This window comes from Solanum verrucosum, unplaced genomic scaffold (genome assembly GCF_900185275.1).
Source record: "Solanum verrucosum unplaced genomic scaffold, falcon-dt-bn FXZP01000060.1, whole genome shotgun sequence".
Classification (NCBI taxonomy): domain Eukaryota; kingdom Viridiplantae; phylum Streptophyta; class Magnoliopsida; order Solanales; family Solanaceae; genus Solanum; species Solanum verrucosum.
The window spans coordinates 7,631,974-7,647,743 of record NW_026020129.1 but is presented as its reverse complement, the minus strand read 5'-3'; the positions used below and the strand labels follow the sequence as shown (position 1 = coordinate 7,647,743).

The following is a 15,770-nucleotide window of genomic DNA, read 5'->3' as shown; positions in this document are numbered from 1 at the left end:
ATTATCCATGTTGCTTGTCCTACACTAAAGTTTGATTTTAGGTTTATAATCTTATCTTCTTGTTGAAAATCTTCAACTATTTGGGTACTCCATTGCATTAAAGAAAGTTCAACCTTGTTAATGGCTTCACCAGGCACCTTAAAGATGTTAGAAGGGTGTCTGGCAGCATGGACTACTGGAACAAATCGACAATTGTTATTCTAATGCTTGGATGGCCTGAAAAAATCTCATTCTGGAATTTCTTTCCTTACTTCTTTACATGAATGGTTTACTTCAGTTCTAGATTCTCTCTGAGCAACTCCAAAGTAATTCCTTGAGAGTGGCAATGAATGTGTTAACTACTTTTGGCCTTTGGATTCGATACCTTACTAAAAACACGACAGTTAAAAAGCATAATTTTTTAAAGATGGACTTGTTTTATGCATTCTTTTTATCATTCATATGCCTTATGATTGTTGACCTGTTCCAACCATGTCTTTACTGGGAGCAAAGAAATTTGGATGCTCTAAGTTTCTGAGGTCTGAAGTGTTCTGTGGGGTCGTCATTATGTTTGAGTAGTTCATATAGAATGATTTTAGAAACTGAATACCTTATGCAGTGAGGCTGGATCCTGAGGAGATATCAGCAAAGCTGACTGGTTATGAAAGCACAACGCAGTCACATGTATTGGCATGAGGACCTACATACCGGTACTCTGTCTCTCTGTTTTTTCGCTGTAATTGTCATAATGTTTCCCAAGATTCTTCTGCTTACAGTTTCACATATGAGTTGTTCCCATGTCATTTCCCACATTAGTTATTGAAATGTTGTGCAGCTCGTCAAAGTCATTACATTCTCTAATGCTGCTGCTGATAGTAGCTAATGCCATATCGGCTAGCTTCTGAGTTGCTTCTAATGAAAGCCAAGAATAGGTGAATAACACGGTTATGAAGGTTTTAACTGGACTAGAACACTTATGTTGCAAATTATTGATTCCTCCTACGTATTGTTGGTTAAACCACACAATATCTGTCTTTCTTGCCTCCTGCACTCATTTGCATCACATCAAGGTATATTATCTAGTGCAACCTTCTTGTCCATTGCTGTTTGCTGTAGCTTGAGCAAATTGGGCCCTGCGGTCTAGTTGCCAGGGTCAGTTCCTGTCACTCTCTTGCTTACACCAATTGCTAATAATATGTGATACATGTTGAGGGGTCCCCATTTTTCCACTTTTAGACGAAAAGTGGACTATTTGGTATGTGTTTTACTCTCCATCATTCCCTTCAATAAATGGACTCTATGCTATTCATTGTGCCAGCTGTGCTACTGCTCACTGTTCCTAAAATCTGTATCTGTCAATGTTGTTGATCTAGATGTGCAGCCTGCCAGTTTTTCTCACTTTGTCATTACCTCACATTAGAGGCCACTTCAATTACCCTTTCGCCTACAATTAAATTACATATAAGAAGCTTTCCTTTTTGCAACTAGTAGGCAGCAGAGGAAAGGCCACCGCGACTTGTTCAACAACTAACGAATTATGTTTAGCTGAAAAAAGCTAACCTTTTAAAGTGATAGGTGAAGAAATACTTTATTGATGATTCTCTTCGTGAATACATTTATTAAATTATTCAGCCTTAGACATCCACTGTTTAAAGCCAAACATCAACTATTATGGAAAATAGTTTTGTACTACTATATAACTGTAATTCATTCTAATTTTACCAGGTGATTTTGGATGAAGCAATCACCAACCTCAATCCTGACTTCTTCTGGTTTGGAGTTGATGAGATTGATCTTAAACTGGGGATCAGAACATCAGAATTCATCAATTTTGTGAAACTATTCATTGTCAACTGTAGTGAAAAATCCCCTCAATTAGGTAAAATGGGTACTGCTGTAGGCATTTTTGCTCTGTGAAACTTGCAAAATGCTTCTATTTGATTTTACTTCAAAATTAGTTTCCAGGCTGTGTGACGTGATTGTGATTCGTCAATAGTTGGGTCTGTCCCTCTTGCATTGTGATCTCTGGTTAAAGATAGAGGGATCCCAACCATCCTACGACATCCCTGGTGGTAGAATGATCAACATAGTTGCCACATCTCAATACTGATTGATTGCAAAAGGATAGAACTGCAGCTGCAAGCCCAATTGTCCTGCGCTCAGGTTCTTATATATAGAATTATGTTCCGTATAATTTTAAACTGATTTTCCCCTTCCTGTTTTCTGTAATGCGATCGGTGATGAAAGCAATTGCTTATTCTCTTTTTATTGATGTTTGAATTTGGGATCTTTTCTAGTTAGGTGTTAGCTTTAAACAATTGTATGAATTTCCTCTTAAAAAAGACCATTTCTAGATACAAAATAGAAAAAATTAGGTATGACATTTGAGGTCAGGATAAATGCAGAAAACAGTAAACTAATCCTTCCAATTTGTTGAGACTCTTATTACTTGCTGCCTTCAATTGGTTTGGGTTATGCTAGATGATTCGGGTTATGACCCAAACTTTGGATGGGTGGGTTGAGTCTTGATCCGATAATCTATTTGATTCAATCCGCCCAACCAAACTCAAGAACAAGAGGGGACAAATAGCAAATTTGTTGCCTGCTTATGGCTGTACACATAATAAATGACAAAAATAGATTTGGTTTCTTGGATAGCAAATGCAAAGGACTTTAAAAAAGAGACAAAAAACAGAAACTACCACATAACTATCTCCATCATTAAAGAAGAAACCAACCAACACATTCACAGCAGAGAGACCACTGCTAATTTTTTTCCTATTTATTTATATGCACTCTTTCTTTCTTTTTTAATATAAGGTACACTTGATAAAAACAAGACAATAATATGAGGGACCATATACATCCACATCATGCCCTCAATAAACCTCAACCATATGCATTAATGTAACATAATATATAACATTGATATTTTTTGCTAGGAGTTTTGCAATTTTTAGTCATTTCTATTTGTACATACATGGAGTATGATCTCATCTAGGATTCTCCTTCATTTGCCAAAACAATAATAATAATAATTTTAAGAAGAAAAAAAAAACGAAAACTGACAGGTCTCACATACGTATAAACGAGAAAATAAAATACATATAAGTATATGATGATTTTCATCTACAATATATTTTAGTGTTTCGTGTTGTGAATAGGTGGTTTTCTATGGGGTTGTGCATAATCCATAACTACTACGTCTTCCACAAGTTCCTTTTCAATGGAGTTTACTGCTTCTTCCTCATGTTGTGTTGACAGTGGAGATTCTAGCATCAACCGCGATTCTCTCCTCGATATCTGCATACAATGTTTAGTATAAGCACATTAACTTATATATATCGATAGTGTTTTCAAAGAATCCATGCATTTTACATTTTAACCTCGATATATAGACTTACATATAAAGTGATTATACATGCATAGAAATTGCATCTATGTTGTCCTTTAAGTTGACGACAATGTGCATGTCGATAGTTGATAAAAAATGAAATACAAATCTTGGACTCCACTTATTTTAACAATAAAAAACAGGATTCTTGGGTCACAAAAGAAGTTTTATTGTTTCTTATAATTATTAAGTATGAGGGTAAAACTTGACTTTTCCCAAAAATACTGCATCATATAATATATAGTACTAATTTTAATTATTCAGTGACATGAATTAATTAAACACTAATTATATTGTGTAGAGCTAGAGAGAGAGAAATTAGAGTTTTACCTTTACTTGAGCTCCCTCATGAAACGATATCTCAACCTTGTTTCCTGTTAGTCACAACACATATTTCGTCATATATAAGAAAATTACTAAAGGGTAAATTAACGTTGTAAAGAAGAAAAAAAGTTGCATTCATGAATTTAAAAGGAAGCAAAACATAAAAAATAAAATAAAAATTCCCTCTATTTTTTTTATCTGTTCTTGAAAATATTGTCACTCATAACATGGGAAAATATGACATTAATTCTAAAGTCACCAAACAAGCTTGGTTAGGTGAGTTACAAAGGAAGTAATACATATTATAAAATGTGAGTTTCTTTTCTTCTTATTTTTTCATACATAGACTATGTTGTTACCTTAGACAATAATGATCGGGTATTATATATATGTACAACCTTATAGTTATTGAGAGATATTGAGTAAATAAAAGTATATTTTCTTTAGTAGCTCAAGTTTTTCCGATAACATGGTCATAATATATCATAGCAGGCAAGAGGTTTTGCCGCATGGATTTGAGTCTCACTACCATATATATATATACTTATTAAAAAGAATTTCCACGTGTTTAAGTCATCGAACCCACCGGGTGTAGTGAGGTATAATTTAATAAAAGTAAGCTCTGAAAGGAACTACACAAGCTATGACAATTAACATGTTTCAACAATAACGGAAATTTTTAACGTGCCAAAACTACCTTTATTTTCTTCATCGTCTAATTGATTTCGTGCAACAATTGATGTCTTTTTCCACATAAGTTTTCCATCATCTTTTCCAATATCTTCAGACATAATTATTCTTCCTTCTGTTTTTGATGTGTCACTAGTCATAATTGTTACTTCCTGCAAATAAACAAGGACAAGTTACATATTTGATCGGTCAATCAAATTAAAATAATTACACTCTCTAGTAAAAGATACTAGTATATATTGGCTAGAGAGTATTGCTATTATTTTGATGGACGGTTATACAAATCAAGAAGGAAAGAAATATTTGTGAGCAAACCTTGCTAGAGAGTAGTATTTTGTTTTCTTTATCATCAACACTTGCTAGTGGTCTAGCACTACATGCATGAAGAGAAATACAAACCAAAAGATAAACAAGAAACTTAGACATATTGATGAACATTTTTTTGTTTTTTTTGGGCAAGCTTATGAATATAATAGGTTATAGGGTATTATTTTCTTGAAAATATTGCAACTTGGTAGCTAGCTAGGGTTGTGTTGGGATATTGGCAATGAATTTAGTGGGCATATAAGTAGTAGGAAAAGGGCAATGAATGGCATTAAATGCAGGTTTTGTAGGGAGATGAAGGTAGAACATGCAGGTGCTTGGATATGCTCATCCTTCACTACATTTTTGAAGATATTGGCGGCCTCCCCATGTCTCCTCCTTCCTTTAAACTTCTCAATCACCATGGCCCCACTCGGATTTAGACACAGAGACGGATTCAGAATTTAATTTGTTCCGTATAATAATTAACGTTTTTAATTTATTAATGTTGACTCATTGTTTTTTTGAAATTATGAATTCAAATTCAATCAACAATAACATGTCTAGTGAGATTTCACAAGTGAAATCTGGAGAGAGTGATCGAGTTGTATGCCAACCTAAGTTACTAGAGAATGTGGTTGCAACGTAACACCTTCTTGTGTGTGAATTAACTAGTGACTCTACGTGATATTTTGATAAAATTGAATGACTTTTCATTACAAAAAGATTAATAGTTTACTCACTTTAATTAATTTCTAAGATATTAAAATTATGCAAAGTTGAATGATTTAGGTCAAGTTTATTAATGTTGTTCAAGAATGAATAAAATCAAAAGGAAAAGGGGTCATTGGTGATATATAGATATCGATATAGGATATATATACACAATGGAAAAATATAAATAACATTTTTTGATGGATAAGGATAGGAAGATCTATTGACCCGGGGAAGTAAAACATCTAGTCGATGAAAATATAATTAAATAAATTAAAATATATGATCTCTTTAATAATTTAAATTTTTAGAATTAGAGATTATCATACACACTTCAATAATATTATTAGAGCAGAACTCATTTTGGGTTTGAGTCTCACTAGCATTATCAAAATATTACTCTAATAAGTTATTAATAAAGTGTTCTAGCTATTGACATATTGAGTATATAATGAAGTAAATTATAAAGTATGCTAATATTTTTACAAAATTGAAAAGATTATTGAAAAATTAGAGATCGAGCTTGTTGATCTACCGACAAATCTTTAGTCTTAAGTTCAAATTTTAGAAGTCAAGGATATACAAAAAGCTTAACAAAAACACATGACAAATACAAGGTAATGGAGTCAAAAATCTTTCTTATGGATCTCACATGTAACATGTTGTTAATTAAAGATCACTTATGTTGTTCATTCTCTTGTGATTGGAAATCCTCCTTTATAACAACCCCATCTTCATGTAATTAGGTGAAGCATTTAATATATAGTTTACATAATTACATAATTAATTTGATCATAACATAATTCATATACATATAATACATGCAATAAATAAGAATAAGAGAATTCTAGGACATGTCCCATGTGTTTGTGCAGGATTCCTACCACCCTTTCATATCTTTGTTTTAGATTTTCAGCATGGCTTAGTAAATGGCACTCCTTGCCTTTGTAATTTATTACTTTTGCTATGCTACTTTTTTTATCCCCTAAAATAAATTGTACAATTTTTGTCATCTTTCTAACCTTGTCCTATCTAGCCTTTCTAAAAGGTTTTTCTTATGTGGGATTCATAAGGTGTAGTGTACAACCTTCTTTTTAAAGGCTTGCTCTCCGTCATGGACGTCACATACATGCACACCCTGGGACTCACGTCCTCTCTAAGGTTTTCCCTATCACAGTACTGAGGAAGAGTCATGCTCTTGTAATGTCTTGAATCAACTGTTAAGCTATTATTTATTTTGGGTCTAGGCCAGCAAAAAATTATTTCTTGAGTTTTAACCCAAAATATGTCACAAATAGTTAATTATGAACCCATTCTTGTAAGATTCCTAACTTTCTTCTCCTATTTCAATATGTAAAATTCATTTGTACTTTGAACTTCGTTCAATTCACACAGACAGGGTGATTAAGATGCGTGCTTCAACATCTAAGTTTCACACAAGAAACCTATGGGCGTCACAATACTGCATCATTTGCAAATATCTGAGCAACTACAACTTTTTGTCACCCTGCTAACCTTGTTTTATTTATAACTCTTTTTAAGCTACTCTATTTTTTGCGTTAACATGATAATATTATAAATATATGTACTAGGCAAAATTACAAATTAGAAAGAGCATTAGTATTCTATGGTAGTTTAGTGATGTCTACCACATTAGTACAAATCATAATTTGTCTTTCAAAAAGTAATTCTTATAATATGGAGTACGTTATTTGCAAACTCCAAAAGAACTACAGATTTTGTCATCTTGCTAACATTGTCCTATTAGCCCTTTCAAAGTTGGGAAAACTGGTTCATTGGCACATGTATTTGTTTTCTTGCTTCTAATAAAGTTGTTGTTCAACACTTTTAGGAAATTATACATGAATACTCTTTGATCAAAATTGGAGGGCAATTCTTCATTTAGCTCAATAATAATAAGTTTGAACATAGAAAAGAATATGCAATGAAGTCAAAGGATGTCAGGATTTTGGATGTGAGATAAGCTAGTTTTTTTTGTCTAATATGAAGAAAAAAAAACACAAAAAGTAACGGCCTCTCCTACTTTAACATGCTTGTATCTCATTTTTGTGCTCATCTTTAACTTGGCCATGACTCGTGCCATGGTAGCGTTTAGTAACGGAATCATAATTTTCATTAAGGGAATTTAGAATAAGAAGAAGTAAATATATGAACATGTTGATCAAAGGGAGTTCAACATCTACCGTATTGATCAAAGGGAGTTCAACATCTACCGTATAAAGTATAAATATAAAAAATAATATTTTCGTCAGAGGGGGTTTAGATGATCAGATCCTGGCTTCGCTCCTACCAACATCGTAGAGGTATGCATTCCTTTTGGAATATCTGATAAAATTATAATGATACAGAGAAAATTAGCATGATTAGCATGACCTTATATATCTATATATAAGGAATTATGAAATGCACACACGATAATTTACTGGTTCATGAAAACTCAATAATCTTAGAAACTCGTAAAACTTTAAGATAAATAGTTCATGATCTGCATGGTAAAACCGACATAAAGAATAGTGAAAACAGAAGTATAGACATGATTTGTAGTGTAATTGACGTTTTGTTTACACCATAATGGACCTTTTTTTTTTTAAATGTGAGGTCATAATAACTATATGAGAGCCCATTTGGATTCTTTTCCTTTTATACATATGATAAAAATAATCAAAATTTATATATCTCAAAAATTTAGAACGGAGCTAGAGCTTTAGTAATATTATAGATTCAATAATATAATTTACTTAATGTATACAAATATTTATTCAAAACCTAGTAATTTGCCTTTTCTAAAATTTGAATTCACCTCTAATAATATATGGCTATATTTTTAAGGGTGATTGCACTTTTAATTCTTCCATTATTAATAAATTCTCATTGTAGTCCTTATAATATTAAGCTAAGTAGTTTTACAAGATATTTGTTTTTCTCCCTTTATATTAGAAAGATATGATATAATACTTAAATCATTTTTAGAACTACTTGTGCTATCATCAAATAGGAAATAACGATATAAATTCAATATTATACATCAATAATTGAATAACTCAAAATCTAGGTCACTGGTCAATTAATTAAAAGTTAAATATACCTAATCAGAAATGATGAGGACCAAAATCAAAATTGTAACTTACCTAACAGAACTTATCAGACAAAGATAAGAGGAAATAAAAGATTATGAGTACCAACTAGTGCACTAGTGGGAGTTCTTCACCCTTAACTAGAGGTTTCGGTTCGAGCCTTGGGTATGGAAAAATTCCTATTAGGAGCGCCACCTCTGAATGGGCGTGATCCAAATTTAATCGAAGCTTCAATGTGGGCTCCGAACACCGGGAGAGAAATTAAAAAATAAATATAGATTATGAGTAGCCTAACATATAAACATATGGGACCCTAAAAGAGAATGGGAGTTTGGGACCTCAAAGGAGAAGAATTTATGATTATGGGGAGACAAAGCAGCATGGCCATACTGCCATTGTCACCCAACACTCCATGACATGGGGGTCCCAATCAATACATGACACGTGGCATCTATTCCCATGTGTCCTAGACATGTGAAAATTATAAACAATGGATTGAGGATATGAAGTTTATGAATTTAAAACTATGTACGTACTTCATATATAAAGAAATGGATCTTATGGAGAATTATTCGACCCCAAAAGTTAGGTTATCATGAGAACATAATTATTTAAGTCCATATAAAGAGATCACTTATCTTATTAATCATTGATGTGAGACTTTTTCATTCTTCAACAGACTAACTTTAAAAAAAAAAAGAGTGATACATAAATTGGCCTATGAAGGAAGTAATAGATTTCATATAACAAATATCGGTATTGAAATGTGTGACCACTTCATCTAATATATAGTTTTTTTTATTCGATTATATGTATATTAACATGTCCTCTCACATGCAGCCAGGTTCTTTTTCATGAGTTAAATACGTAAAAGTTCATTTTGATAATAGATGTTGAAACTCGAACTCACTCTTCTATCTGTTCATATATCATATGGACATTAATTTCATCTAAAAGCATAAGTTGTTAGAGTGATTAGTGATTATATATTTTTATTTATGTAAAGCGCGCTTAGATCAAAACTACTGAATTCAACTGATCATAGCGGATATGTCATGCTCTCCGACTCCTCCTCCTTTCTCTAACTGCTGACAATTTTAGTGGATCAAATGAAATCTCCATTGGAAAGACCTTTAATTTGATGTTTTGGAATATTGTTATTTGGGAAAACATTAGTATTAATTCTTGTATACCTTAACAAACTATCATGAATATGATGTGTTACTACAAGTGTTTTTTCCTGTTTGTGCCAACTTATGTTGACATTAGCCTTTCTTGCTTTGCCTTAGAAATCTCATTATTAGTCCTTTTTTGAGTCTATATATGTATATTTTGGGATGAAAATCCTTTTGATGAATTAACCTTACTCCAAACCGATATATTATTGGTCAACAAGTAAAGTATATTAGGACGCTTGGAGAAACATGTCAACCCACTATTCATTAATTGATCGATATATATACGTATAATTATGTATGAACATTAGCTAAAATATTTCGATGATAATTAAATAGTTAATGGACATGTGTGTATTAATAACATGGTGAATTTTGTGATATGTTTTTAAACTTTGATTATTCATATTCGTATACGTATTTAAGTTGACAAAAGTTGGCATAAACCTTCTCTGTTTATTTTATGTTATTATACCTAAGAAATTTCACTATATACCAAGTGCTAATTAAGAGGAGCCATAGGATCTTGTCATTTACTATATAACATTGGATATTGTTGTGGAAATTTTGGGGAGTTTCGAAATTATGTTTTCCTACTGGCTAGGCAGTAGGCATGACACTACTAGAAGCAGATATTTTTCCCACCACCACGAATTAATAAAACAATCATGTTATAAAATATGATTTTTTCAATCATTTTTACCAAATATTTTTAATGAAAAAGGCATGGCGAAAAACAGATTCTCACTGAAATACTGGAAAGCTTTCTAATTTCTCTATATGAAAACACGTACTCCTACTTCGTCTTTTTCTCACCTATTTAATTAAAATATCTAGAATAACCACTGGACATTTTTCAAAGACGATTTTTTAATAGTGTAAACATTGGCTGATCTATGTGGAGGGTATATGGTGTTAGAATAGTTTGCTATATCAGAATAATTTTTTTAAAAAGCTTTTTTTACCACTCACCCCTAATCAATTTTCTTTCTTTTATTAATGAACATATTTTACCCGTATTATCCATTTAACTATCCACTTTTAAATGGGTAAATATGAGTATTTCATTTTTACCCATTTTAAAATGAGTTGAGTACCCAATCTATTTAAAATGGGTAAATATGAATGGATACCCATATAAATTACCATTCTGCCACCTCTAATCATAGGAAATGAATTGCTCTCCCACATCGGTGGTGAACGGCTTCTTTGGGGACTTATAAAGATAGTCGATTTTTCATGCCTCAAAGCCTCTATTCTCTGTTTCTTTTTCTTTCATATGATTCTATGCTCTCCTCTTTAGATCACGAATTTAAAATTCGATTATTTTTGTTTTAATTAAGTAGAAAGAAAATATGAACATTAGAGAAAGTAGTGTACCATGCTTGTGTTGTGCTTTCACAGACAAATATCTATTTTTGCAAGATTTTACCCATACGAAAGGTGTGGACATGACCTTTACAACAAAAACTTTCCGTTAATTTGCTAGTCGTAGCCCATAAGCTCATTTTCCATTGCCAAATAGATATTCTAGTTTTAGTGGTGATTTTTCCACTGTCTGTCGTGAAGTTATCTGATACTTGTTATTGATAGAGAGATACCTGATACTTATTGTTGGGTAAGAGATGATAGGTATTTCATGGAATTAGTCAACAGTCGCGCAAACTAGTTTGAATACCATAGTTACTCAAAGAGAAGATGCTCTAGTTTAAGGACAAAATGGTAGGCCTTGATGCTCCCTTTGAAAAATTCTTCCCTCTTTAAGTCAGCATCTTCGACCACTTTGTCTATAAACTCAAATATATTTCGCAATCTCCCAAGCTATATGACACCATTTTTTTAGGCACAAGATTTCCCTCAGGATTTGTTTTCATCATTAACTAAATTTGAAAAGTATGACCGATAAAGGCGACTAAATCCGAATTCACGCCGAAAAGTCCTAAAAAGATAAAGCGCAATAATAGTAAGCACAAATTCAAATAGAATGTTGAAATAGGAAAGCAATCAAGAATGAAATTAGGCACCTCAGTGTTGCCCTTTTATAAAATCGCAAATTATTCGGACACAGACGCAATCTTTAAGGAGGTCAAATCCGACTGATTATTAGCATCGTAAGTCAGAAGATTGCAACACTTGTGCTCTTGAACTATACATAAATATATGCTATACATAATTTTTACCGGTATAATCTTGAAGATTTTGGAAGCAGTGGAAGATATTAGCAGGACGGAGAAGTGTCACAGGACGATAAACAGGGGAAATGTAAGCAAATGAATGGATGTCAAAGCTACAGTTCGCTCAGTCCCCCGAATGTGTTTTCTCCACTGTAGGTAACATAGAGGAAACCATCATCATCCTTCTTCTCATCGTAGATTGCAGACATGATTGCCCCTGCGAAACCAAACACAGTCAGCTCACTTCATAGTAAAAGAGAGAACTGCTCTCCAAATTGCTATGCCAGCTTCCAAAAAAACAGATATTAGTAGTAAAGAAACACCTGTTGGCGGTAGCACATTGTCAATAAATATGAATATTGCCTTTTCTGCACTCAATTTGATTCTTTTACGAATGACATAGACAAATTGCCCAACTGTCAAGTCAGCTGGCACAAGATACCTGTAATTTTGCCAATCAGGAAAACATGAATCAAGTTTTTGCAATAACGATAGAAAGAAGGGTCATGCTTATTGTGGCGTCCTTCGTTGGCAGGAAAAAACAGATGTACTAAGGAGAAAGAAAAAGGTGATATTTGTAAATTTGACACATACAGCCTACGAGAAACGACAATATTTTTCTCAACATATCGCATGAATGACACCAATTATCACCTAAATTAAGCTAATGTTGGGGACAAAATAGCAAGAAGCAATGAGCAAGTTAAGGAAAATGTCAATTGCCAATCTGAAGGGGCACCAATTGAAAAGGGACACAAGAAATGACGGAATAAGGGAGAAACAATTTCTGAGAGGTAATATGTTTCTCCCTTGGCTGTAGCACAACCGAACATAGATATAAGTAAAACAAAAAATTAACTTGAAGGTTGGTCAGTCCTTACTCCTTACTTTTTCTTATCGATGTTAGGAATATCGCTTTTTTCAGCCTTTTCAACTATCACCTGCATATTACAGAAATACTGTGAAAAAGGAGCACAACAGAATTCTGGATGGATTCGCACATAATACCAAACAAAACAAATACTAAGGAGAAATTCTTGAGTGAAAATTGGACAGCACCCTCTTTGGACTCATATCCAGTTTGAGTTTAAACAAGACTCAACTATGACAATCATATAATTGGTACATAATATCAAAGCTTACAATTGGACAATACCCTCTTGGCCATTATCCAATTTGATTTGAGATAATTGTCAACTGTGACGAGGATAAATAATATTCTGCTATGAACAAATTTTGAAGTATTGTTCAGACTTCAGTGAGTATTCATGTAGCCCGATTAAAGCTGCTTGGGATAGAGGTGTGGTTGCAGTTGTTATTATTCCTTGATCCACATAAAATGTTCATATTATATACGTCTACACGTGATTCCAACATCTCCAGGGATCAGAATCTAAGCAATTGTGTTAGGCATCAGTAAGTGATTAACATGCTTTTTCTATTAGCTTAAATTTGACTTACTGGTTTCGACGTTGTTCATCAATACTTAAAACTGCATTATAGTTTACATCATATCAAATCTACATACTTTTGTCATCAAAACTTTGACTAAATAAGCTTACTACTTCGACCTCTGCGAATCTTTCATCTCTTACTTTTGAAGTTTAGGTCTTGCCGAATGATCAACTCAAATGTACCTATTGTCATTCTTTCTACCTTCAAATCGTTGGGGAACACATCCAACTACCAAAGAACTCATCTGCAGTAAGATAACTCTACCCCATTCACCTCTAAAAAACTATCATACCCGTTTCAGTACACAAGAGAGCTGTTGGGCTTCCAGACTGAGAGAAACAGAGTGGGATGGCCTTTGGACAAGGAAAAAGCAAACTAAGATTCTGACTTAATTGTCAACTTGATATAAATGAAACCACCGGTGACATTGGAATTGTAGAACTAGGGATCAGGAAAACAGAATTGATAGTACCAAGAGACATGTCAACAAGAATGTGTTATTACCTTTGTTGTTTTATTCAGACTCAGAAAGCATGTTAGGTGCCTTCAATAATTTCACGGTGTATTATCCTTTTCTATTGTGCATTTAAGTCTCGGATGAATATGGGAACTCGCGTTGCCAATAAAGAGGAAACTCATTCATCTTCATCAAAACTCCAGAGTCTGTTCATTCTCTGCCCCAAGGCTCCCAGTTGGTCTGTGAGTTAGTTGTGGTATTAGGCGTCCAGTGGAACTATTTGGGTTCTCTTCCCGGTCACCACGTGAGAATACCTATATTTCTTTCTTATGTAATTGAGATGGTATTTGAATAACTAGATACAGAAGATTCACATTCTATGGCAATTTCCATTTGGTAGTGAAACAAGGAAATTTCAATGCAATCACATTATAACACCTCTAATCCCTTGTATCAGTCACTACCTTTTGAGAATAGTAAATAACAACGAACTGCAAGTAAGAGGCAAGAAGAGGAAAGTCTGGAATTCAGAAAGCTCAACTATATAACTTCCAAATTTATACCGGTTGAATCCAAATTTATTTAAAAGATAATCTCACCACAGACAACTTGGCATTGTACCAATGCCAATGACTCGAAGTCTATTCAGAATGTAGAGATATGACACCTAGGCCCAACTCAACCTCAAAAGTTAGCTCAATAGGGGAGGATTGAGCAAGTCCATATAAGCAAAACACTAGTTTGTTCCCCAACCAACGTGGGACTCTAACCACTCTAACAGCCCCTTCATGCCCAGGCACAACTGGAGTGTGGACTGGGACATGTAAATATATGATACCTAGGCCCATGAGAATTTCCCAAGTCTATATAAGCAAATCACCAATCCGTTCCCTAACCAACGTGGAGCTCTAACCCTCGCAAACACAGAAAAACACCAAAAAACAACATATGCAGTTTATACTACAAGGCAATAGTTCAAATTTCATAATGCTTTTGTCAATAAAATCAATAAATCACATTATTCACATTGAAACTACCAGCTACCACAGAAAATTAAAATCCATTCACATAAACTTTGTTCTCACCGGAATCCTATCTGCGTATTTTTCCCTAATCCTAGCAGCCTCAGCGCGCCTCTTCTCTGAAGGATCATCCAAAACAACAAAGTCAAAACAATCACAAACACCCACAATTCTTTTCACAAAAAGAAAATCATAACACAACAGAAACTACAAAAACCTAAAAAAATAAATAATAAAAAGAATCCAAACAAACCAAGATCATGTTCTTGCTTGAATGAGCTCTTAGCCATTTTTCCTGAATCAAACAATCAAATAAACAGAATTATTGACTTAATTAACACATCATCCACAACCCAAATAACCCCAATAGCTTTACAGAACAATCAACTAATTCTTCCAACACAAACACAAAACTTCAAAGCAAGCATCTTTTGACCTAAACTGATACAAACTTAATCAAACCCTCAAATAACTTTTAATTTTGCTGCTTCTAGAACAACCCCCCATCAAGAAAATATTCATCAAAAACATAAAACAGAAACAACCCAATTGATAAAGCTTGAATCTTTAACTATTAGAAGTAAAATAAACATCAAAATTCATCAAAAAAATTAAATAATACCGATTAAAAGGAGTAAAGAACCAACCTTTTTGTGAAAAAATTATGGTCAATAGAGAGAAAAAAAGATAAAGAATGAAGGTTGAGTAATTTGGACTTTGCTTTTGCTTTGATTTAGGACTCTTTTATGTATAAAAAATAATCATTATCCAAAACTCTTTTTACTTTTTAGTTTATACTTTATACACGCAAGTATTGATAGACGTGGGCTTCAAGAAGAAGAAGAAGAAAAAGTCTAATTAAATTGAAGATTATTTCGGGTTTCTTGGAAAAATTACATAAATCCCATATTTTAATTTACTTATTACCATTATCCCCTATAAGTTTTACAAATCTTCAAAATTCCTCATTTTCGCGCATCAGATTAGT

The 15,770-nt window shown here is 33.2% G+C and overlaps 2 protein-coding genes and 1 long non-coding RNA gene across 3 annotated transcripts; 1 reads left to right on the top strand and 2 right to left on the bottom strand.

The window, feature by feature from the left end:
• The first annotated feature begins 256 nt into the window (after positions 1-256).
• LOC125826561 (uncharacterized) lies at positions 257-1,792 on the top strand. The gene is made up of 2 exons (XR_007442944.1): positions 257-689; positions 1,705-1,792. It is a non-coding gene; the product is annotated as an uncharacterized LOC125826561 (long non-coding RNA).
• Positions 1,793-2,778: 986 nt separating this feature from the next.
• LOC125826572 (uncharacterized) lies at positions 2,779-4,999 on the bottom strand. The gene is made up of 4 exons (XM_049505923.1): positions 4,703-4,999; positions 4,395-4,539; positions 3,704-3,747; positions 2,779-3,282 (listed from the first exon to the last, which is right to left on the bottom strand). Exons 1-4 carry the CDS (start codon positions 4,823-4,825, stop codon positions 3,121-3,123), a joined length of 474 nt encoding a protein of 157 aa, XP_049361880.1. The 5' UTR covers positions 4,826-4,999; the 3' UTR covers positions 2,779-3,120.
• A 6,655-nt stretch (positions 5,000-11,654) lies between these two features.
• LOC125826969 (autophagy-related protein 8f) lies at positions 11,655-15,480 on the bottom strand. Its single transcript, XM_049506321.1, has 6 exons — positions 15,430-15,480; positions 15,036-15,077; positions 14,846-14,901; positions 12,737-12,789; positions 12,172-12,290; positions 11,655-12,065 (listed from the first exon to the last, which is right to left on the bottom strand). The coding sequence occupies exons 2-6, from the start codon at positions 15,070-15,072 to the stop codon at positions 11,962-11,964; spliced, it is 369 nt and encodes a 122-aa protein (XP_049362278.1). The 5' UTR covers positions 15,073-15,077; positions 15,430-15,480; the 3' UTR covers positions 11,655-11,961.
• Positions 15,481-15,770: the final 290 nt, after the last annotated feature.

What these genes read in the sequence shown, in the direction of transcription:
- LOC125826572 (XM_049505923.1), bottom strand. Translation starts at nt 4,825, where the DNA reads ATGTTCATCAATATGTCTAAGTTTCTTGTTTATCTTTTGGTTTGTATT. An exon ending in AAATACTACTCTCTAGCAAG is followed by an intron (nt 4,540 to 4,702) that starts GTTTGCTCACAA and finishes GTTTATTTGCAG; the next exon opens with GAAGTAACAATTATGACTAG. An exon ending in AGACGATGAAGAAAATAAAG is followed by an intron (nt 3,748 to 4,394) that starts GTAGTTTTGGCA and finishes TGTGACTAACAG; the next exon opens with GAAACAAGGTTGAGATATCG.
- LOC125826969 (XM_049506321.1), bottom strand. Translation starts at nt 15,072, where the DNA reads ATGGCTAAGAGCTCATTCAAGCAAGAACATGATCTTG. An exon ending in AATACGCAGATAGGATTCCG is followed by an intron (nt 12,790 to 14,845) that starts GTGAGAACAAAG and finishes TGTAATATGCAG; the next exon opens with GTGATAGTTGAAAAGGCTGA. An exon ending in CCTAACATCGATAAGAAAAA is followed by an intron (nt 12,291 to 12,736) that starts GTAAGGAGTAAG and finishes GCAAAATTACAG; the next exon opens with GTATCTTGTGCCAGCTGACT.